General features: G+C 59.0%; 1 protein-coding gene across 1 annotated transcript; it reads left to right on the forward strand.

Moving 5' to 3' along the window:
- The first annotated feature begins 498 nt into the window (after positions 1 to 498).
- On the forward strand, positions 499 to 20,803 carry DBH (dopamine beta-hydroxylase (dopamine beta-monooxygenase)). Its single transcript, XM_008580680.1, has 12 exons — positions 499 to 846; positions 3,065 to 3,211; positions 5,498 to 5,755; positions 6,481 to 6,657; positions 7,102 to 7,204; positions 11,932 to 12,098; positions 13,948 to 14,091; positions 14,476 to 14,514; positions 15,090 to 15,149; positions 18,872 to 18,999; positions 19,460 to 19,619; positions 20,570 to 20,803. The coding sequence occupies exons 1-12, from the start codon at positions 499 to 501 to the stop codon at positions 20,699 to 20,701; spliced, it is 1,863 nt and encodes a 620-aa protein (XP_008578902.1). The 3' UTR covers positions 20,702 to 20,803.
- The last annotated feature ends 845 nt before the right edge of the window (positions 20,804 to 21,648 follow it).

Here is a 21,648-nt window from a genome sequence, read left to right on the forward strand (position 1 = left end):
TTGGAGATTGTCTTTTATTTTTAGTTTGAAATTCGTCCACCCTCCAGTACTGTAGAAACAGCTCCCCTCGTTGGGTCAGGCCCACAGCAGCAAGGGACCCGTCACTCATGGGCCACCTCGAACGTGGCCCCCCGGGTCTCGTGTGCCCATCCATCTAGCTGTGCTGGGTCTGCACCAGGTGGCCGGCTGGTGCCTGGCTGGAGGGCATCTGAGAGGCCTGCTGGCTGCAGGGAGGAGCTGCTTTCCGGACAGAAGGAAGGAAGCCAGCCGGTCTGCTTCAATTCCCGCTGAAGAGCTGAAGATGTTCCTGTGACATTAGCACCAATTAGGGGCTGAAGGGAGGCAAAGCATTTGGCCTGGGGCTGGGGCTGGTGGGAGGGCCACTGGGACAATTGAATTCCCTACCAGACAAATGTGATTACCGGCGAGGCCTGGACCCACCCCTGTGGAGGGCCTGGGCATAAAGGGCCAGGTGGGGCCAGTGCGCTCAAGCCCGCCATGCAGGCCCCCAGCCGCCGGTGTCGCTGGGCCAGCCTCCCCAGCCCCAACGTGCGTGAGGCCGCCTCCATGTACGGCACAGCCGTGGCCGTCTTCCTGGTCATCCTGGTGGCTGCGCTGCAGGGCTCGGCACCTCCCGAGAGCCCCTTCCCCTACCGCATCCCCCTGGACCCCGAGGGGGCCCTGGAGCTCTTGTGGAACATCAGCTATGTCCAGGAGGTCGTGCACTTCCAGCTCCTGGTGCGGGGGCTCCGGGCTGGGGTCCTGTTTGGGATGTCGGACCGTGGAGAGCTGGAGAATGCTGACCTTGTTGTGCTCTGGACTGACGGTGACAGTGCCTACTTTGCGGTGAGTCTGTCCTCCCTCCCAGCTCTCCTGACCTCGCCCCTACCCAGCGCCCCGCCCGGCCTCCTTCCTGCACTTGTCCGCTTAACCCAGCAAAGGTGGCGTTGCTAACAGTGTTTGCGTTCACTCCAACCCATGCCCAGCCTGTGTCACAAGCTTGGGACATGGGGATGCCAATGTGAGGACAAAACGGGAAAGAGATGCTTTCCATGGTCCTTGACTGCACACTCAAAATGGGACCCAGCAGTCCCAGGGAGTGTAACTGCCCACGCACACCTGTATGTGCCCCACGTCCCTCATTCTTATAGACGACACACAATGCCACACCCCCAGTGCACACATATCCACTGCCATGGGCAAGGTGGTGGCACACAGCCAAGCACAGCACACGTGTGTGCACACCAGTGCCAGCATGCAGCACAGTGGACCTTCTGGGCTTGCACACGCAGGCTGCCCCCAGATGTGGAACCAGCCCCACGGAGCTGAGCCCCAGCAGTCAGGAGGGCCCTGGACTCCTTTCCTTCAAAATGTGCCTCTACCCTGGACTTTGGGGCCCCTCAACAAGCCGCGGGGGCTCACCAGAGGAGGGAGAGCCCAGCGCCCACCCTAGTCTCCTCTCCTGCTTTCCCCCCTCGTTGGGACCAGCCACCAAGGCCTTTCAGGGGATAAAACCCAACTCTCCATGGAAACAGGCACAGGAGGGGCAAAGTTTTGGGGTTTTTTTTTTCCCTTCAATTCAGGAGGCACTTTCTTTGTGAGGAATGGGTTTTTACTCCAGTGAGTGGGGGAGTCTCCCAGGAGCACAGAGCTGGACGCTGGGAGGGGAGTCTGGGCCGGGCGGCCGGCTCCGGCATCATCGTCTGAAGGGAGAGCACACGCTCCCACTCCCCCTCCACCATTTCGGGTTGTTGTGGCTGATATTTCTGGAGCTCAGCTGGGTCTGGGCAGGCACTTGACCTATTTCACAGGTGAGGCACCGAGGCTGGGCCGGCCAGAGCCATTTGCTTAGGGACACCCAGGTGGGATGAGGCAGAGCTGCCTGGTTAAGGCCCTGCTGGGCTGCACTGTCTCCTGTGCACAAAGACACCCAGCAAGTCCCTAAGCTTGGGGGGTCACAGCTAAGACAGACAGGGTCAGCCCCCGGTTCTGAGCTGTCCAGAGGAGCAGCGGAACCCTGTCGCTCACAGCTCGGAGTTGTTTGTAAGCCTCGACTCCGCTGTACCCTGGGTCTGGGAGAGTTTGCTTCTCTCCAGGCAGCCTTTCCTCTGCGTTTCCAGCTGCTGAGGAGGCAGTGACTGCACCGCTCTGTGCGCTGGAGATTAACGCACAACAAATTCCTATGAAAGCAAATGTCAGACTCAGTCGTTCCTCCTTCGGCAATCAGCTCACATACTCTAGGTTTCCAGCTGAAATACCACAAGCTAACTCTCTGCCTCTGGTTAAAATTAGTTCTTCTGCAAATCAGCAGTGTCCCCCAGCAGGGACTCCATTGTGTTGCTTTTCTCCAGGGAAAATTTGGCAAAATCATTTGCAGGTTTCTTTTTTCTCAAGGAAATGAAGAAAACATGTTTTAGCCCTGGATGTAGGATTAAAAAGAAACACAACCACAAATCCTTAAGGCAAACGACTCGTGGTATTTTGGAACGTGGAGAGAGCCCTGCTTACTGGGGAAGGCTCTCCCGCCCTCCCCACAGCCCTGCTCCCAGGCCAATGCCGTGCGCTGTCCTGGGGCCTCTGCGCCACACCTTAGCGTCGGGTGCCTGCAGGGAAGGCAGCTGGGGATAGGGGAGGATGGAGGGCAGGTCATCTAGATCCCAGAAATGTCCTGAAAAAGTGCAGCAGGTCTGTTTCTTCCCTGGGCCTCAGTTTACCCTCTCCAAGCAAGGCTGGCGCTAGTGTGAGGTGAGAGATGCTTAGAGTACAGCATTTAAGGTGACGCTCACCCTCAGGGTTGTGCACGTGCCTGGTGGGCACCTGGGAGTGCCTGCCACCTTAAACACTGTGTCCTGGCTTCTCTCCTGCCTCCCTGGCTACCCCTGTCTGGACTTCTCCCCTTTCCAAGGCTCCATGCTCTGTACGACCCCTCCTTCCTAGATGAATGGGAGCGGTATTTGTCTAAGGCCCGGTTCCCACTCCTGGCGAGGTCTCAGAAGGCTCAGGCAGGGAAAGGTGCCCACTGCACTCTGTCCCTAGGACGGGCCCTTCGTGCTTGTCTCTGCAGGATGCCTGGAGTGACCAGAGGGGGCAGATCCACCTGGACCCCCAGCAGGACTACCAGCTGCTGCAGGCACAGAGAACCCCTGAAGGCCTGTCCCTGCTCTTCAAGAGGCCCTTCAGCACTTGTGACCCCAAGGATTACCTAATTGAGGTAGGCAGTGTCCCCGAGTGCCCATGTGTGCCTCCTGGGCCAGTGTCAGGCCCTTTCCTGTCCCTGGGAAGTCCGGGGCTTGGGCCTGGGCCAGGTGTGCACAGAGAGAAAGCCAAGGACGGTAGCCTGGAGGCAGCTGGGTGGCTTTGAGGCAGTTTGGGAGGGCCCAGCTCTGCTCCCTGGACCCTCAGAGAAGCAGCTCTCTGCTGACACGTAGCTGACGCAGCCTCTCGACGCAGGTCTTCCGGAGCCCTCTCACGCTGCCACTAGACCTCGCTCCTGTACATTTCTCTCCTCCTGGTCCCATCATCTTCAGGTGGAATTTTGGGAAGAGCTCAGGAGATCTGGCTTCCCAACCCAGTCTCATCTCCTACTTGCCATGAGGCTGGGGGCAGCTCCCTTCCTCCTCCAGACCTCAGTTTGCCTGTGTGTAAAATGGAGACAGGATCTAAATGATCTGTGAGACCCAACCAGCTCTGTCCAGAAGTTCATGCCACAAAACAGGTCCAAAGAATCATAGTCTCCTTACGCTGCACCAAGACCTCCCAGTTAGGAAAACCAGGCTGCCTTGCCCTGAGACAGCACCTTTATTTGCTAGTGTGCCTTGACAGGCATCGCCTCACACTGTCCTTTACTGTGGTCGGGGCACGCAGCAGTTTGTACTCAGGTATGGACATAGCTGAGTGACAGTGTGGAGAAGCTAGCCATTGAAGGAAGACGTCTTACGTTTCCTGAGAGAAGGGGCACGCCACGCCTGCCACGCAAGGCCTTGTGGCCACGCCAGCTTTGGTCATTGTACTCAGGTATGGACATAGCTGAGTGACAGTGTGGAGAAGCTAGCCATTGAAGGAAGACATCTTACGTTTCCTGAGAGAAGGGGCACGCCACGCCTGCCACGCAAGGCCTTGTGGCCATGCCAGCTTTGGTCGTGTGGCCACGCCAGCTTTGGTCAGGAGGCAGAGGCAGGAGCCTTTGGAGACTTTACTGGGGCTTCCTGGGGAAGGGCAGAGCAGGGCAGGGGACAGCTGAGGACTGGCTAGTGTAAACCATTCCAGCGGGCTCTGGGCTATGGGGGGTGCCTAGTTGCCTGGTTCATGGCGCTGGGGTGATTTTGGGCAGGGGCGCTGTCACTTGGCATGTGGGAGTTAGATGGAGGGGGTGCTGGGTTGGAATATGATTTTCATGCACCCATGAAAGCAGGACTGCAGGGGAGCTATAAATAACTTTGGCCGTTCATTTGTAATTAATTAATGGATGCCAAACAGACAAATACAGAATCTCAGAAAACAGAACAACTGGCGGTTTGCCAGATGAAGAGCCTGAGATGAGAGAGAGGACAGCATGTCCAGGGGGCTCATGGCACGCCAGGGAGGAGCCAGAGCCACAAGAGATGACCTCCTTCCCTTAGCTGATCTGCATCCTCAGCCTCCTTGCCGGCCTGTCTGTTCTCTGGAAGGACATCCCAGGGAGGCCGAGCCCCCAGGCTGCGGGGGTGGGGAAGCCTGCCTGGGACTCTCAGGTGTCCTCTACAGCAGCTCATGGGGTCCCCATAAATGCAGAGAGCAAATTAGCCACCACCACAGGTGCCCATCCACAGGTGCCCAGAAATGGCACAGCACACCTCCAGAACCATGTCCTACCCCTGGACGCTGGCTTCCACTAACAGCAGTGTGAGAAAGCCAGCCCAGCCTCCACCCGTGAGCCTGTCTGTAACCTCCAGCCCAGTGCTGACCCTTAGAACTTCCTATGCCCGCATGGTCTGGCGCTAACAGGGCTGGTGGTGACCGTATTGGACAGAACAGCTCCACCAGTCCAGTGTCACTGTCCGGAAGCCCCAGTCTGGTTCTCTCATCTTATAGGGGGTGTTGACTCCTCAGGCTGGGCTGATCTGGTCAGAGGAGATGACCCCAGACCCTGTTCCCAGTGACCCTGGGCTGGTGTCTCAGCTGGTGTCTCAGGAAGCAGATGTCTCAGCTGCTGGGCTCGTGGGGGGCCAGGAGTTGCTAGTTGAATGGATGCCAAGCAAGTGCATACAGGATGCATTGAGAAAGACAATGTGTTTGATGCAAGGTGCAAATGGGGGGGCTCTGGGGTTGTCAGCCTGGGGTTTAATCCCAGTTGGGGCCATGCACAGCCTCACAGGTTCCCTCGTTTGCAGAGATGAGAGCAAGATGTATTGCCTGCTGGCATGGGTGGGCAGGGACATGGCATCCCCTCTGGTTACCAAGGGGCCCAACTCTGGGGGGCTCTGAGCGGGCGATTGACTGGGCCCTCTTCCGGCTGCAGGACGGCACTGTCCACCTGGTGTACGGGTTCCTGGAGGAGCCGTTCCAGTCACTGGAGGCCATCAACACCTCGGGCCTGCACACGGGGCTGCAGAGGGTGCAGCTGCTGAAGCCTGACGTCCCCATCCCGGCAGTGCCCTCAGACACGCAGACCATGGAGATCCACGCCCCTGATGTCCTGATCCCCGGCCAGGAGACCACGTACTGGTGTTACATCACCGAACTCCCTGCCGGTTTCCCCCGACGCCACATCGTCATGGTACATGGGGGTCCAGGCCCCGGTCCTCACCCCAGCTCTGCCTTCCACCTGGGGTTCCTGTGGTCCCCAAACTCGGAGGGCTGCATACGGTCCTGCTTGGACGAGCTCTAGAACTCAATTGCTCTAATATCCCCCTGGTAGATACATCGTAGTGACACTTGTGTTGGATGTCCACTGTGTGCCTGGCCCCAGGGGAAGGGCAAGGGATTACCCCATTCATCACAATGGTGCCAGCTCCAGGAATTGTCCCTGTTTCCAGCAGAGGCAGTGCAGCCCAGAGAGGTGATGTGAATGTCCAAAGTCACACCGCAGGAAGTGGCCTGGCCTTGACGGTGTGCTTGGGACACAGCCTCTATCCTCAGGACTATCCTGCCTCCCAGTGGAGCTCCAGGGGCCTGTCATCCTTGCCCAACCATTGCCCCAACCGCGTGAGGACAGCTGCCTTCCTGTCCCACCTCATCAGAAAATGGCCTGTCTGGTCCTCACTCCCTCACTCTGGAGCTCTTCAAGGGCTTCTAGCAGGTTCTCTGGCTCTGGATTGGTGACTCCACCCTCCCATCCCCAGAAGTGCCTCAGGAAACTGCCTTTTGCACCCCTCCCATTTTACAGATGGGCGAACAGAGGCCCAGGGAGGGGAGCTGCTGGGCCAGAGCCCCCCGCCTGCAGGGATGGGGGGAGTGGGTGGGCGGGCGTCGGCCCCCAGGCTCAGGGCAGTCTCTCTGCAGTACGAGCCCATCATCACCAAGGGCAACGAGGCCCTGGTGCACCACATGGAGGTCTTCCAGTGTGCCGCCGAGTTCGAGAGCTTCCCCCACTTCAGCGGGCCCTGCGACTCCAAGATGAAGCCCGAGCGCCTCAACTACTGCCGCCACGTGCTGGCCGCCTGGGCCCTGGGCGCCAAGGTGCGTGCAGCGCCCTCCACTCCAGCCGATTTTCCAGGCTCTGTCCCCAGCTTCCCTGAGAAGCCCCAGGAGGGTGCTCCCAAGGGTGCTCATGAGGCCATCAAAAAGGGCCCGTGCCCCAAACAGCCCCCAGTCACCTCTACAGTCTGAAACCCACCGTTCTTTTGGGCCCTGAGGGCTTCTCCCAGACTTTGTTGGTTTTCTGTAAAAACCCAAGTAGGCTGCCTGGGCACTGATTTCATCCCCCTGGAATGGGAGCGTTTGTGCACGGGGTGGTCCCGGGGCTGGCTGGGGGCAGGGCAAGTCCACAGGGGTCTCACCAGCTCTTCTTCCACCAGCTCCCCTCCCCCATTCCCTGACCCCGAGGCTAATAGGACGTCCTTGTGGGTTGGACACAAGCTGCCTGTCAGCAGGACAGTGTCATTCCAATCTGCTGCCCCGCAGGCCTTTTACTACCCCGAGGAAGCTGGCCTTGCTTTCGGGGGATCTGGGTCCTCCCGATATCTCCGCCTGGAGGTCCACTACCACAACCCGCTGAAGACAGAAGGTAGGGCAGCCCCGTGAGTGCGCTTCCCAGGCCCTGCCTCTGTCCTCCCCTCGGATACGCTTGGGCTCGGCCGTGTCAAGTCAGGGAGAGGCTGGTGCCCGGTGTCTGCGCAGCGCGGCACCCCACCCCAGCCTGAGCCTCCCTGTCATGGCTCATCGTGCACACGGCACTCGAGTGCCCCCCGCACGCCCCTCGCTCACCGCCCGTCTTCTCTGACCACCGTGGGCTCCCGGGGGCAGGGCCGCCTGGGGCTGGCTCATCACAGCATCCCTGGGCCCAGCAGTGGCCTGCATGTGGTGGGGCCCAGCAACCTCACCAACATTCCCCCTGTCCCTCGACATGGCACCGTCCCAGGCACCACCCACCTGGGAGGGGACAGGGAGAGGTTCCTGAGTCCCCATTTTGCAGATAAGCAAATGAAGGCCCAGAGGTGAAGAGACCTCCAGGACCATGGGGTGAGTAGGGATTTGAAACCGGGAGGTCTGGCTCCGGGCCATCTCCACAGCCGTAGTCACGTAGCCTTGAACTTGGCATGACCAGCCTGATTCCCTGCTGTGCCACCTCTCCTGCTAATGACTCACTTAGAGGCTGGGTTAGTCTGAGTCAGTGCAGCCCACCCCCCACCCCCACCCCACTTTGCAGCGCCAGCCAGAGCCGGCAGCCAGTTCCAGGGTGTGCTCTCCAATGCGGTCAGGGAGTGCAGAGAGGCTCGGGCTGGAGTGGGGCCCAAGAGGCCGTTTCCCGTGAAGTCCAGGGTGTGCTCTCCAATGCGGTCAGGGAGTGCAGAGAGGCTCGGGCTGGAGTGGGGCCCCAGAGGCCGTTTCCCGTGGAGGTCCAACTTCTGCCAGGCTGCTCAGACCAGCAGCTGCCCCTCGTCCTCGACTGCTCCTCCCCAGTGGGGTGACCCGCCAGTGCCCATGGGCTGTGCTCTGCCCTCCCCAGAATAGGCTGGGCTGGGACAGGACAGCTGGCAGGATGGTGGGGTGACAGGCCATTCCAGAGCCAGCAGTGGTTCCTGCCCAGAAACCACCTGACACCCCCTCTGGTGGTCTGACCTTCGGGAGGTGTTGTCCCCCAAGCTGTCCTCAGGGGAAGGGAGGGGTTCTGGCCCAACTGGGGGCATCCCTGGCTGTGAGCTTCCTCATGCTTCTCAAGACACGTTCCAGAAGAGTGAACGAGTGCCCTAAGTGTGTGTATGGGATTTTCCGACACGTGTGTGTGTCAGGGATGGCAGATGGGTTTTGCTCACGGGGCTCCCCTGTGGACCATCCCAGCAGGGCAGTGCTGTCATTGGTCAGCGATGTCTGCCCTGGGTGCTGGAGGAGTAGGTGACTTAGTGCTGTTGGGTTTGTAAGCACTTTACTCTCAGCAAAGACAAATGCTCACAGCCCCCTGTGAGGCATGCAGGATGGCCGTCTTGGTCCCCAATTTACCACGCCAGACCTTAGGTCCAGAAGGGTGAAACGACCTGTTCGTGGTGACCCTGCCAGGAGATGACGGCGCTGAATCAAGGGATCTTTCCCTGGGCTCTCGTCCTGGTCGTGAGTTTGAGTGTTCAGACAGCAGCCCATGCCACCCGACTTAGCTCAGGGGTGCCCGGGGGCAGGGACCACTCCTGTTTACCTCCTTCCTCTTGCTTTCCCCACGTGGTAACACAGATAAAGGGTGTTATCTCTATCGGCATTTATGGAGGGACTGCCGAGTGAGAGCTGTTGTTCCAGGCTCAGAGGGGAGCAGCACAATGAGCAAGACACGTCTGTGCCCTCCAGGAGCTTCTGGAAGGGACATAAGACACAGGCGTGCACACACGCACACATGCACGTGCATGAGGGACATGCAAGCAACGTGCAAGGATGTGCAAAAAGACAAGAGTCCAGGTGGCGTGGACTGCATCATGGTGGCATTTGACATGGGCCTTGGAGGTCGAGACGAACTTTCACACAGGAAGCTTCCAGGTGCCACACTCCAGATAGATGGCATAGTCTGCGCGTGGACAGGGAGGTGACAAGTGGAGAGCATGTTCCAGGAACACAGGCAGTCCAGCCCGGCTGCAGTGTAGGGGACGGGAAGGGATGCTGAGGGCAGACAGTGGGGGCTGCTGGATCACCCCGTGCCTGAAGGTGGCTCAACCAGAGTCGGCGTTGAGGACGGCAATGCCAGTTGACACCATACCAGAAGCTGAAACGTTTCCCTCTCTCTGTTTCACCAGTATCTCCCACTCTTTTTGTTTTTTGAGTGGCACAGTTTCGTTTGTGCAAGCTGATAGATAAGAGCATCGGCTCCAGGCTAGGTCCTAGCCTGCTCCTCGCCAGCTGGGTGGCCGGGGGCGGGGGAGCTCAGCCTCAGCCCGAGTTCTCGCCTCCGACAGCTGCGGTGAGGCGGGAAGAGCTTGTGAACATCTCCCTCCCGGCTCGAGTGGGTGCAGGGCTGCGCTCCACGAACGGTCACCAGGGATTTTCATCCAGGCTGCATGAGAAATATTTTCTGTCACTGCTGGAATTATCGACAACATGCACCGAGAAGGGAATAAGTCAGCACGGGCCTTAGCATGATGGGGATTTATTGCTCATTTAAAACCTGGAAGCGAATGGATTTTGAAAACTCCTTAAGTACCGGGAAGGTCTGTCTCTTCCTGATTATCTGGTTGTATTTATGGATCCTTGGCCAAATATAAGGATGCTCCTGTCAGTGCACACATCTTGAGATGGGTTGCTTTTCTATAAATATCAAAATCCCACAATTATTTCATTATTTAACCCCCATCTGAATTTTAACCAATTGCATCTCCCCTTTTATTCTTATCCTCTGATGTCATCAGCCCAGAGACACGGAAGCTGTCTGAGTTTGGGAGTTGTAGGGAGTGAGCAAGACACAGGCCAGAGGTGATCTTGGCTTCCCCCAAAGCTCCGTGCCCTGCGTCCCAGTCGACCGGCCCTGGGTTCGAATCCCACTGGGCCACCTCCCAGACCCGCGATCTTGGGCAGAGCCTGCGGTTCGGGTTCTGTCCTCAGTTTCCTCATCTGTCAATTGGGGACGATGATTCTCACCGTGCAAAGCTTTTGTGAAGGTGATTAGTTATGTTTCAACAATTTCTGGCACCCAGGGAAGACGTTGTTGTCGGCCCGGCTCTCTTCTGGTTTGTTTTATCAAAAAAGGCAAAAATACGCTGTTGAAAACCAAAAGAGCAGAACGGCACGAAGATAAAGTCACTCCCCATCTCAGGGTTCCCTGTTGTGAGGGGACCGTGGGTCACCAGGCCGTCTGTCCCAGCTGGTTTTCTGAGCTTGTTTCTTTCTCTCCTGTGACCAGGACTTTGCTCCTGGCTCTTCTTGCTTCATCTTTGTCAGAAGACTTGCCCATGTGAGTCAGATCCCTGTGCCCATGTCACCTTCCTCGCCACCTGAAATCCTTCCCCACCCTTGGCTGAGTGGTCCATGCCCCTCAGTTACACACCACGCCTGTCCACGTCCCGCGTGGGGCCATGGCCAGTCCTTTCAACACCTCTCGCCCTCCCCATGGGCCCAGCCCCGTGCTCAGCAGCCCGTTACTGACTGATTCACTAGCGTGGTGTTGCAGGAGGGATAGGGCTCTGGAGGATGCACGGTTGTGTGGATGTGCCAGTGGGTGCCAGTGTCCCTGAACCTCTGACCATCAGCTTTGTATGACCACTGGGAAGCCTGCCTGCACAGGGAGCTTCATGGACTCTCCAAATAGCAAACTGCGAGAAGAAATGGCGGGTGTAGCCAAACCACGGTCAGGAGACACGCAGTCTCCAAGCACAGAGGAAGTGCTGAGTCTTCCTTTGGAAGAAGTCCTGACTGTGAACTGAGGCCCAGAGAGGTACGGCGAGTCATCCAAGAACACACAGCACATGGTTGGCCAAGTGGGATGGGGACAATGTGTGAGCAGGGGCCGAACCTCTAATGCCATCCCTGCCCCTGGGGCCGCTTTCCTACTCAGGTTGGCCAAGTGGGATGGGGACAATGTGTGAGCAGGGGCCGAACCTCTAATGCCATCCCTGTCCCTTGGGCCGCTTTCCTGCTCGGAGTGTTCTGCAGATGTTCGCTCAGTAGACGGTGCCCTGGGTCTGCCTCCGTGCTGCAGGATAGTGTTCAAAGCAGTGGACGTGGCGAGCTGCAAGAAGGACGAGCTGCACTTCCTGCTAACCCCAGTGCGCAGATGCGCTCACCAGGCAGCCGGGGGAGTTCCCCACCCTCCGCTTTCCCAAACCCCACCCTGGGGCCACGGCCCTGCAGTCCGATGCCAGCTGGTGTTCCTCTGCACGTGGAGGAGAGCAGGAGAGCACGTGCAGGGCCATCTGAGCTGACTCTGAGCGGTCTAACTGCTTCCCACACCTGCCGCAGGCATCTCACCCACCAGCTCCGGTAGCAGCGCTGCTAAACTTACTTGTGCTTCCCAAGTCTTTCCCTGGCATCCAACTAGTTGTCGTGGGAACAATGGCTCTTTCCTTCCACTTGAGTGTGGCAGGGTGTGTTGATTCTTTGACGGTAGCAGTCCGTCTGCCCAGCGTCCCAGGTGTGGGACAAAGGCCGTGGCTCCTGGTATGCCCAGGTGGGGGCACGTGTGGGGAGACCAGCTCCGCCTGCTGGCTGGGGACAGTGGGGCCGCAGGCTGAGCAGTGGCTGGGGCAGCTGGGGCCGCAGGCTGAGCTGTGGCTGCGGGCAGCGGGGAGGACCTCCACTCACCTCCATCCCAACTTCTCCCAGGCCGGCGCGACTCCTCGGGCATCCGCCTGTACTACACAGCCACGCTGCGGCGCTACGACGCGGGGATCATGGAGCTGGGCCTGGTGTACACGCCAGTGATGGCCATCCCCCCAGGGGAGACTGCCTTCGTCCTCACCGGCTACTGCACAGACAAGTGCACCCAGCTGGTGAGTGGGGCTGGTCCTGGCAGCACACCTCCTGCCGCCCTGGTCCCCCACAGAGGCCTGGCCCGTGGTGGCCCAGGAAGGGCGGCAGACATAGCTTTGGCTCCCCTGACCTGAAATCCCCCTGCGCTCCGCAACGGCCCTCTGTCTCTTCTGTGTTCAAGGCAGCCTCCCTGCTGAGAGGCCGTGGTGCACCCGCACCTCCCTCTCCAGCAGCCACCGCAGCTCCCGCCACTCCCCATGCCCACGGGCCAGCGCGGCTGGGCGCTGCAGTTTAAAGCCCGCTTTCATTATGTGGGTGACGTACACACGCATTCGCCAGCGAAAACTGCAGGCCCTGTGGCTGAAGATGAAGTTCTCAGCCACCTCCCCTCGCCCTGAGACACCCACTCCCTGGCTCTTTGCGTCCCTGCAGACTTTTTTCCTGTGTATTTCCACATGCCCTTACAGGCGATGGAAATACCTGTGCCCTTTGTTTTGTGTTTAAAAAGAATCATATTTAATAGTTTACAAATTATTCAACAAATTGAATAATTTGTCCTGTGACTTGCATTTTAATTGCTGTATAGTACTACATGGCGTGGGGGTTTTCACCATGTACTTGCCTGGGTGGTCCCAGGTGAGGCAAGGGGGCTGCCCAGGTGGAAAATCCCGGGGAGCTCCGTCCTCGGGGCCTTGTGCACATTTCTGGGTTGTTTGGGAGGAAGACGTTTCAGTGTTGTTTGGCTTGAAATTCCTGACTGGCGTGGAGCTCGAGGACCTTCCCATCTGCTTTCCTTGGCCACCTGCTCTTTTCTGTTCATATCCTTTACCCAGTTTTCCTAGTGGGTTGTGTGTCTTTCTTACTATAGTTCCTAGAAGCTCTTTTTTATATTTCATAGTCTGTCGTACGCGTTGCAAACACTTTCTCCTGTACGGTGTCTTTACTTTTCTCACAATTATCTGCAAGGTAAGTGCTGACGTGCCCACTGCGCAGATGAGGGGACTGAGGCTTGCTGAAGTCACAGTGCCTCCCACAGCGGCCGCAGAGGGAAGATTCAAGCACTGGACTGTCTGACTTTGAAAGCTGTGCCCACGACCGCAGACTGCTTTGCGGTGAGGTGTACGGTGGGTTTTCCTTTCCCATGAAGCAAAGGATTGGGATCTGTTCTTCACATGGGTGGGCTCCCGCAGCGTGCCAGTCTCCCAAGCGTCAGGCAAGCAAAGCTTGTTCAAGATGGCAGGGGGCGACACTGAGGGTTGCGATCCGTTGCCGGACATGGAAAAAGACAAAAAGGAAAAAAAAAAAAGTTAACATTCGGTGAGGGAAACTTCCATTGCAGAGCATCTTGACATGAGGCTGGCCAACAGCTTGGATGGGCAGCGTCACAGCCAGGGCTGTGGGGGCCACAGGGGGACATGGCCTCGGACTGTGTTGGAGCTGAGGGTCCTGCCCAGTGCCTGGCACGTGGCGGGTGCTGCAAACTACAACCTGTTTCCCTGATCATCGTCTACCAGACAGAGAGCCTACGGGGCAAGGCAGCCCCCTGCAGCTCACCTGGGCAGCCTGGTGTGACCTGCCCATGGTGGGCTCACCGTGAGGGTCTGCTGTGTGAGTGAAGAATGAGTTGAGCAGCCTCCAGGAGGCTCCAGGCTGCAGCTCTGGAAGACTCGGGCCATCAGAACCATCTTGCACTGAGACAGCTCATTCCCACCGGGTTTTCTGATGGGGCATCCAACCCTTCAGGGAGAAAGACCTAGAAAGCGCTGACGTTCCGGGGAAACAGACTTAGTGTCACTGTTCTCTGGTGGTGTGGTCAGGGGCCCCTGGGGGTCAGGCCCTGACTCTGACACCCCCACCCTGCCCCTGCAGGCGCTGCCGCCCTCTGGGATCCACATCTTTGCCTCTCAGCTGCACACACACCTGACCGGGAGAAAGGTGGTCACTGTGCTAGCCCGGGATGGCCGAGAAAGGGAGATCGTGAACAGGGACAATCACTACAGCGCCCACTTCCAGGTGAGGACCCTCTGCCCTCCTGGGGCCTGCTTGGCCTTCTGTCTCCCAACGGCCATAGAAACCCCCCCCCCCGGGGTGGTTCCCGCTCCTGGGCTAGGCCAGGTACCCAGGGATGAAGTATGCACCTGCCAGCCAGCCCCTCGGGTATTTAAGGGATTTGGGGGGCCCAGGCACCCTACGGTAACACCATCTTGACTAATCGCCTCCCTGTGCTAATCTCATCCCCTGCCTGGCTTCCACCAGGGAGTCCAAGGCAAAACCCACACGCCAGAGGGTTGGGAGGCCTGGCTGTCTGGAGGAAAGAAGGGGACAGGTGGCTGGGAATCAGGTCTGAGCTCTCTGAAGTCCCCCTTCTGTCCCTCTTCTCTGCCCTGACTACCCCAGGAGATCCGCATGTTGAAGAGGGTCGTGTCGGTCCACCCGGTGAGTGCCAGGCGGGGTGGGGTGGCCGGCAGGGCCTGGGGAGCGCCGCCCCAGAAGCAGAGAGAGAGAGAGAGAGAGAGCGCGATGGGGTGGTGGGCAGAGTGCACAGGCGTGGAGAGCCCCTGTGGGTGGCGTGGGGTCTGGGGCTGCCTCACAGTGAGACACGTGTGGCTTCGTGGAGGGACATCAGGAGGCACGCGCCCTGACATGCGTGCGTCCTCTGGCTTGATCAGCTGAGAGCTCAGAGAGAGATGGCGGTGTTGAGGAGCCCACGGAGCCCCAGATGGCACAGAAGGGAAAACCCAGGCCCGGGTGGGGACTTGCCCACCTTCACCCTTGAGCTGTGGCATAACCAGCCCACACAGCTACTGTGCCGGGCCCTGTCTGTGGCCCGTGTCCTGATGGGCTGGTGCCCACTGGGCCACAGGAGCCTCTGGGTAATAACTCCCTGGGGACAGTCAGCTCGTGACCCGGTTTGAGGGATATTCCAGGACTCGGCCAATGTGGGAGGGGCCTGGTGCACCTGCTAACCTCAGGTGGGCAGGTGCTGATGGCATCTGCTGGCTTGTTGACAGGGGGATGTGCTCATCACTTCCTGCACATACAACACGGAAGACAGGAAGCTGGCCACGGTGGTAAGTCCCCTGACCCCTCCCCACCCCTGCCCAGGGGCCATCTTGGGCCTGGGTGTCTGATTCAGGATTTTTAACACTTTCTCCAGGACAAGCCTTAACTCCTCAACTAGAACATAGGGGCAGGGGTGTCCGTCCCTCATTCGTTCAGGACAGCTGCAGCCGTTCTCAGAGTGTGGAGAACTGACCAGAGTTTCTGCATCCCCTGGGGTCTTGTTAGAAATGTAAGATCCTGGGCCCCACCCCAAGCCTACTGAGTCAAATGTGGGTGGTGGCCCTCAGCAATGTGTGTTTAACAAGCTCCCCAGGTGACTCTGAAGCCTGCTCTTAAGAACCACTACCATGAACACTGAATAGCACCTGTATGCAAGGCCCCGGGCTGGGCCTGGGGAGAAGCCATGCGTATGAGGGGGGACCCTGGTCCGCGTGGGTCACAAAGTCCACTAGGGACAGGCCTGAGCACCCGCTACAAGCAACAAGCAAAGTTATGTAAAAATGACGAACCAGGTAGAGGTGCCACGAGCACAGGGGCCAGGGAAGGCCTCACCAGGGGAGCGCCATCGTGGAGCCCAGAGGATGGAGCCAGTGGACGAAGGCCAGGAGGACGAAGAACCGTCTAGGGAGGGGAGGGATCTCACGGGTGATGGAGACGTGGGTGGGGGTCAGGAGGGGCGTGCTGTAGTCCGAGGGTGACGAGGGGTGCGAGGAGGATTTAGGACGGCTGGACTGTGGCCGTCCAAGGAGGAGGAGAGTCTGTGCTGGGGGAGAGCACTTCTCAGGGCTAGGTATGCAGGCGGCGCTGACAGACAGGTGCCCGGTTAAGGCGTCACCCAGCTGGGTTCCTGGGAGAGCGCAGGGGATGCTACCCACGGTTACCGGGACGAAGGCACCAGCCACCACTGCCCTGGGCGAACTGACGCCCGGCCCGTAGGTCTTTGCCGATCGATCATCCAGCTCCCCGTCCGTATCCTGCGATCGGGAGGTTCAGAGCGGACCAGACCTGGGGCTACATCCCAGCTGACCCCCCAGCCCCGACCTCCAGACTGTGTCAGGCCACTATTTCTTGTGGCGATCGGGAGGTTCAGAGCGGACCAGACCTGGGGCTACATCCCAGCTGACCCCCCAGCCCCAACCTCCAGACTGTGTCAGGCCACTATTTCTTGTTTCTTCCTTCAACGTGCGTTCAACCGAGATTTATCGCGTGGCGACAGTCTCGGTTTACGTTCTTTTTTAAAAATTTTATTGCGATATAGTTCACACACCGTACAATTCACCCACTTAAAGTGTGAAATGCAATGACTTTCAATTATTCACAGATACATACAACCATCAGTACCGTCAATTTTGGAGCATTCTTATCACCCCAAAAAGAAACCCCACCCTCCACCGGCGTTAGCGGTCACCTTCCCCAGCCCCCGTCCCCACCCTAAGCAACCACCAATTTGCTCTATTCTGGATTTTCCTGTAAATGGACCCCTGCACCGTGTGGCACGTTGTGTCCCGCTTCTTTCACTGAGCATAAGTTTTGAAGGTTCATCCGTGTTGTAGGACGTGTCAGACGTTATTCCTTTTCGTGGCTGAGCGATGCCCCACTGTGTGATGGGCCACAACTGGTTCATCTGTGCACAGGTGGACGGACATGGGAGTTGTCCCCACCACGCATTTAGTTTTCACACCAGTCTCCAAGGGAGGAGTTTTTGTCTGTTTTTTCACAGGTGAGAAATGAAGGCTCAGAGAGGGAAGACACTTGCCCACGGTCACCAGCTGACAAGGGCCTGAGCTGGGATTTGAGCCAGGGCCGTGCCTGCGGAGCTCTTGCCGCACCCTCCCTTCCTCCCTCCCTCTGGATTGGAGAGGACAAGTATCCTGTGTTCCTGGTCACAAACTCGGGGGCTAGAGGACTTTGCAGGCACCCAGCCCATCTGTTGTCCTATCTGGGGGAGGGCTCGGTGTATAAGGGCAGCCTCTGGCACGGAGCCCTCACCACAGACTCTCATACCTGCTCTAACCCCTCATCCTCACCTGCACGCCTCGCTGGGACCCGGGAGGCAGGTGCTGTCAGGAGACAGGGAGAGGTCCAGTGACAGGTGGCAGACTGGTGCTGGTGCCAGGCAGCCTGGCGCCGAGTCCAGGCACCAGCCCAGCCTAGGCTGCCTCTCACGGGCAGCTCCGTGTGCTGTGGGTGAGTGAGCAAGAGGGCGGCCCACGCAGACCCACATTGTCGCCCCCATTCTGCAGGTGCAGCTGCTGGGGGCCAGGGAGGGGATGGGACTTGCGGGACACTCAGTCAGCAGAGAGTGAAAGGGACCCCTGCCCAGGCAGACCCGGGGCCTTTCTCCCTGCCCCACCCCCGGGGCTCCACGGCAGGCAGCTGGGCTGAGGCCTGGTGAGCGCCGCGGACGTCCCTGCCTGGGTCTGCAGGTCGAGGCCTTGGGCTGGCCGTTCTGGGGCGTCCCTGGCCCCGGCCTCCCCAAGGGGAGGCAGCCCCCAGCAGGCAGGTCGGAGCTTCCCACGCTCTGACAACCCCGCCTGCTGATCCCGAGACAGCGGCCTTTGAAGTGCGATTTCCTCCCCCAGGTGAAAGACAGAGGGGAGAGCAGAGGCTGGCCCCTGACCGGGTCCCTTTTGATGTCTGAGGCAGCAGAGACGTGGGAGGGCCCGGAACTCACAGAGGACGGTGACCTGCCCCTTCTGAGGCGGGCGGGACGGGCTGGGAAAGGAGGAATCAGGACAGAGAACAATAGAGTGGAGGCCGTCCAGCCCGCCAGGTGCTGCTCCGGGGCCACACTGATCTGCTCACGGGGATTCCCTTTCAGACAACCACAGTGACACCCCGGGCGGAACCGCCCCGTGCTGAGCCCTTTGTCTGCACCGGGAGGAGGGGCAGCTGATGCGAGCGCCCCGCTGGGCTTTTCACAGACTTTGTTCTGCCATAAAGTAGCAGATGCTTTCTTCCCTCCAACTTTCCCACCTGCCAGATAAAGAGCCGCTCGGCTGGGGGAGGCGAAGGTGGGCTGGGGCATGGGCCTGGCCCCTGCCCTGCAGGGGGTCCCCACCCAGGCACGGAGGAGCTCTGCTTTGTCCAATCTGCTGGCGTCCTCGTCCTCCCCCGGCCAAGCTTCCACATTCACCGGCCTGGCCAGGGGCCAAAAGCCAGCGGCGGGGACTCAGAGCGCCTGCTCTGCCCCTCTTGTATCAGGAGAGGCTGTGGGGCTGCCCTGGGAGGCTGCAGGCTGTGTCACGGCCTCCGCTCCATCTTTCCTGACTCCTGAGAGGTGGACAGTGTGGGTTTGCGGTATGGGGGGAAGCCTCCTCTGCCGTCCTCGGGGACAGCTCCCAGCCAGCAGTTGGAGGCTGCATCCACTCAGGCTGTGCCACTGACCTTGTGGCCACCACAGGGCTTGCCCCTTGTCCTCTCTGAGACTCAGTTTCTTCTATACCCATAAAATGGGAACAGTAGCACCCCGTGCACCTATCCACTTACCCCATTATCACCACCTGATAGGTATTTACCAGTTAACCTGCTGCCCGCCTCTCCTGCGGGGGCAGGGGTTCCCCAAGGGCTGGGCCTTGGTACCCTGCTCCATCTGGGGCTTGCCACACTGCCTGACACTGTGTGATGGATGGATGGGTGACGTGGTGAACAGGACATGGCAAAAGCTGCTGGGTGACAGCATGTGAGGGTGACATGCCCGGGGCTGATGGGGGTCCTCTCCAACTTGCAGGGGGGCTTCGGGATCCTGGAGGAGATGTGTGTCAACTACGTGCACTACTACCCTCAGACGCAGCTGGAGCTCTGTAAGAGCGCCGTGGATGGGGGCTTTCTGCAGAAGTACTTCCATCTCGTCAACAGGTACGGTGCCTGTGTGCACCGTCTGTCCCTAGGGAACCCCGACACAGAAGCCCCCAGACCCTGTTAGGTGGCTGGGCGAATGTGAGAACTCCAGGCTAAGTTCTCGGAGCAGGGTTAGCGCACAGGTGGCCACCGGGCCTCCATCCCATGAGAGTGCCTGTGCAGGCATCACTGTTCGATCCCTCACTTGTTCCCTGCTGAGCCTGGACTTGGCCTGAGAAGCCTCCTCAAGCGAGCCTTGGAGCAGCCATCACCAACTGCCCCAAGAGGCCACAAGAGATAGAAGCATTGCTGGTGTGGAGCAAGGAGGAGGCAGCACCTTAGCAGGCCTGGTGGAGGCGGGGGGGGGCTCGGGAAGAGGTGGCCTGAGACCACTCTGGGGACCTGCCATGCCTGCCCTGCTGGGCTCCCCTCCCACCAGCCGTACTCCAGACTGGGCTGCTCCTTTCCCCCCTGCCAGGTTCAACAGCGAGGACGTCTGCACCTGCCCCCAGGCTTCCGTCCCTCAGCAGTTTGCCTCTGTTCCCTGGAACTCCTTCAACCGCGACATGCTGGGGGCCCTGTACGGCTTTGCACCCATCTCCATGCACTGCAACAAGTCCTCCGCTGTCCGCTTCCAGGTGCGCCACCCGATGCGTGTAGGTGGGGCACCAGCCATGCCCCCAGCAAGTCGTGCAGTACCCCACACTCTGTTCCCGGATCTGCCCCAGGCCCGGAGGAGGCCCTGCATGGGGTGGGGGGCTGACTCCAAACACGAGACAGAGAGAAGGACCCAGTGGTGACAGACAGGTGGCCTGCGGTAGGTGTAGATGCTGACATTGCCAGGAAGGGAAGGACAGGGTGGCCACCCTCTCTTGGGAGACTGCTCCTCATGGGCTCATCCCGGTCTGCACATTGTGGTGTGAGCAGGGCGCCAGCAACCTCCCCCACAGCCTAAAAATAAAGCGCCGGGGGAGGGGAAGGTGAGAAACCAAACAATCTGAAACTGCAGGCTGGTTTCTTCCTTCTTATCTGAGACCCACTAGGACTTAAAGGCATCTAATTTATTCCCGCTGCCCAGCGAGCTGCTGGTCAAGAGACCAGGGCTTTGCCGAGTTAGTCACATAAGGCTCAGCAGGCTGGAGATCTGGGGAGCAGATCTTTCCTGGAAGCATTTGGGAGCTGGATTAATTGCTAAATCAAACATTCCCAGCACCGAGGGAAGGACTAATACTGGCTCATCTGAGAGTTGCGTGGGGTGGTGGATATCTTGGCATTCGATGCAGCCTGCCGCAGAGAAATGGCTAACAAAAAATCAGAGCTGCACCCAGGGGCTCTAGTTGCTACATTAGGGAAAACTGAGCAGTGGGCAGGGAGGTGGGGAGAGACCTGGATGCCTCCCAGGTTCCTGACTAGGTAACTGAGTTGCCGGGGGAGGGGGCATTTACTGAGATGGGGACCCCCAAGGACCAACTTGGGGGTGGAGGGGGCATTAATTTCAGACAAGGTGAGTTTGGTAAAAGTGGCTATAGAGGTGACACCCTGTCTTGCCCCTCCAGCCTCAGTTTACCTCCTCATCCCTTCCTTGCAGGGTGAATGGAATCTGCAGCCCCTGCCTGAGATCATCTCCAAGCTGGAAGAGCCCACCCCACAGTGTCCCACCAGTCGCAGCCTGAGCCCCGCTGGTCCTACTGTGGTCAGCATTGGTGGGGGCAAAGTTTGAGCGGGGCCTCCTCCTCGCCCCCCCATGCTGCCCCTGTGCACTCACACCAACTCTGCGCACCCCCGCTCTGTGAAGACCCCCATGGAACAGCTTTGTGTGCCCAGGATGAAGGGACCTGACCAACCCCTTACCTGAGACCCTGGTCCACTGCAGCCTTTTCCCTTCAGAGAGACCCTGCATGGCTGAGAGGGTCCCTGGAGGGCCCCCTGTTGACTTTCCTGGACTGGGTGGACCACCACCTCATCCACACCCTTTGACTCAGTCAGTATAAGGCTAGCCTGCCAGTGCCCCCCAGCCCTGCCCTGCCTTGCTGGGAGGGGCTGGTCCTCCTGGGACAGCAACCATGCTGGGCCGGGGCACAGACCCCCCCAAATGGCCCCATCTCCACCCTGCTACTCCTGGTGGTGGCGACTCGTATTGGTGTGCGGTGGGTGCCAGCGCTACTTAAACAATTCCCTGCAGAGCGCCTCGTGTCTTGTGGTGGGCGGCCTTCCTGCCCACGGAGGCAGGACAAGGCATTTAGCTAGTTAGAGACTTGCCTGGGGAAATTGCCCTGTTGCAGAGTAAATAGATATTTTCGCCCACTAACAGGAAACCCTAACAACAACTATCAGCCCCACCAAAAGAGAAGACAGCAAAAATCTAGACGGGGATCCTGGGCACTGGCTCCATGGGGAAATGGGATTATTAGTGCCAGGTTGCTTCTCCTGGTGGCGGAACCCAGCGGTGGGTAGATTGGGCTCCGGACAGACCCACTTTCAAAGTCTGCTTCAACTGCCTAGTGGAGGTGTGACCAGGGTGGGCCAGTTTGCCTACCTGAACCTCACTTTTCTCATCTGTAAAATGGGGCTAATGCTGTACAGATCAATGACATGATAATGCCACACGTGGGGTTTGGTGGCCGTTGCTTCCATGAGAGGAAAACCTGTTCTGAGCCCCTCTGTGCC

This window comes from Galeopterus variegatus, unplaced genomic scaffold, assembly GCF_000696425.1.
Source record: "Galeopterus variegatus unplaced genomic scaffold, G_variegatus-3.0.2 Scaffold2145, whole genome shotgun sequence".
Taxonomy (NCBI): Eukaryota; Metazoa; Chordata; class Mammalia; order Dermoptera; family Cynocephalidae; genus Galeopterus; species Galeopterus variegatus.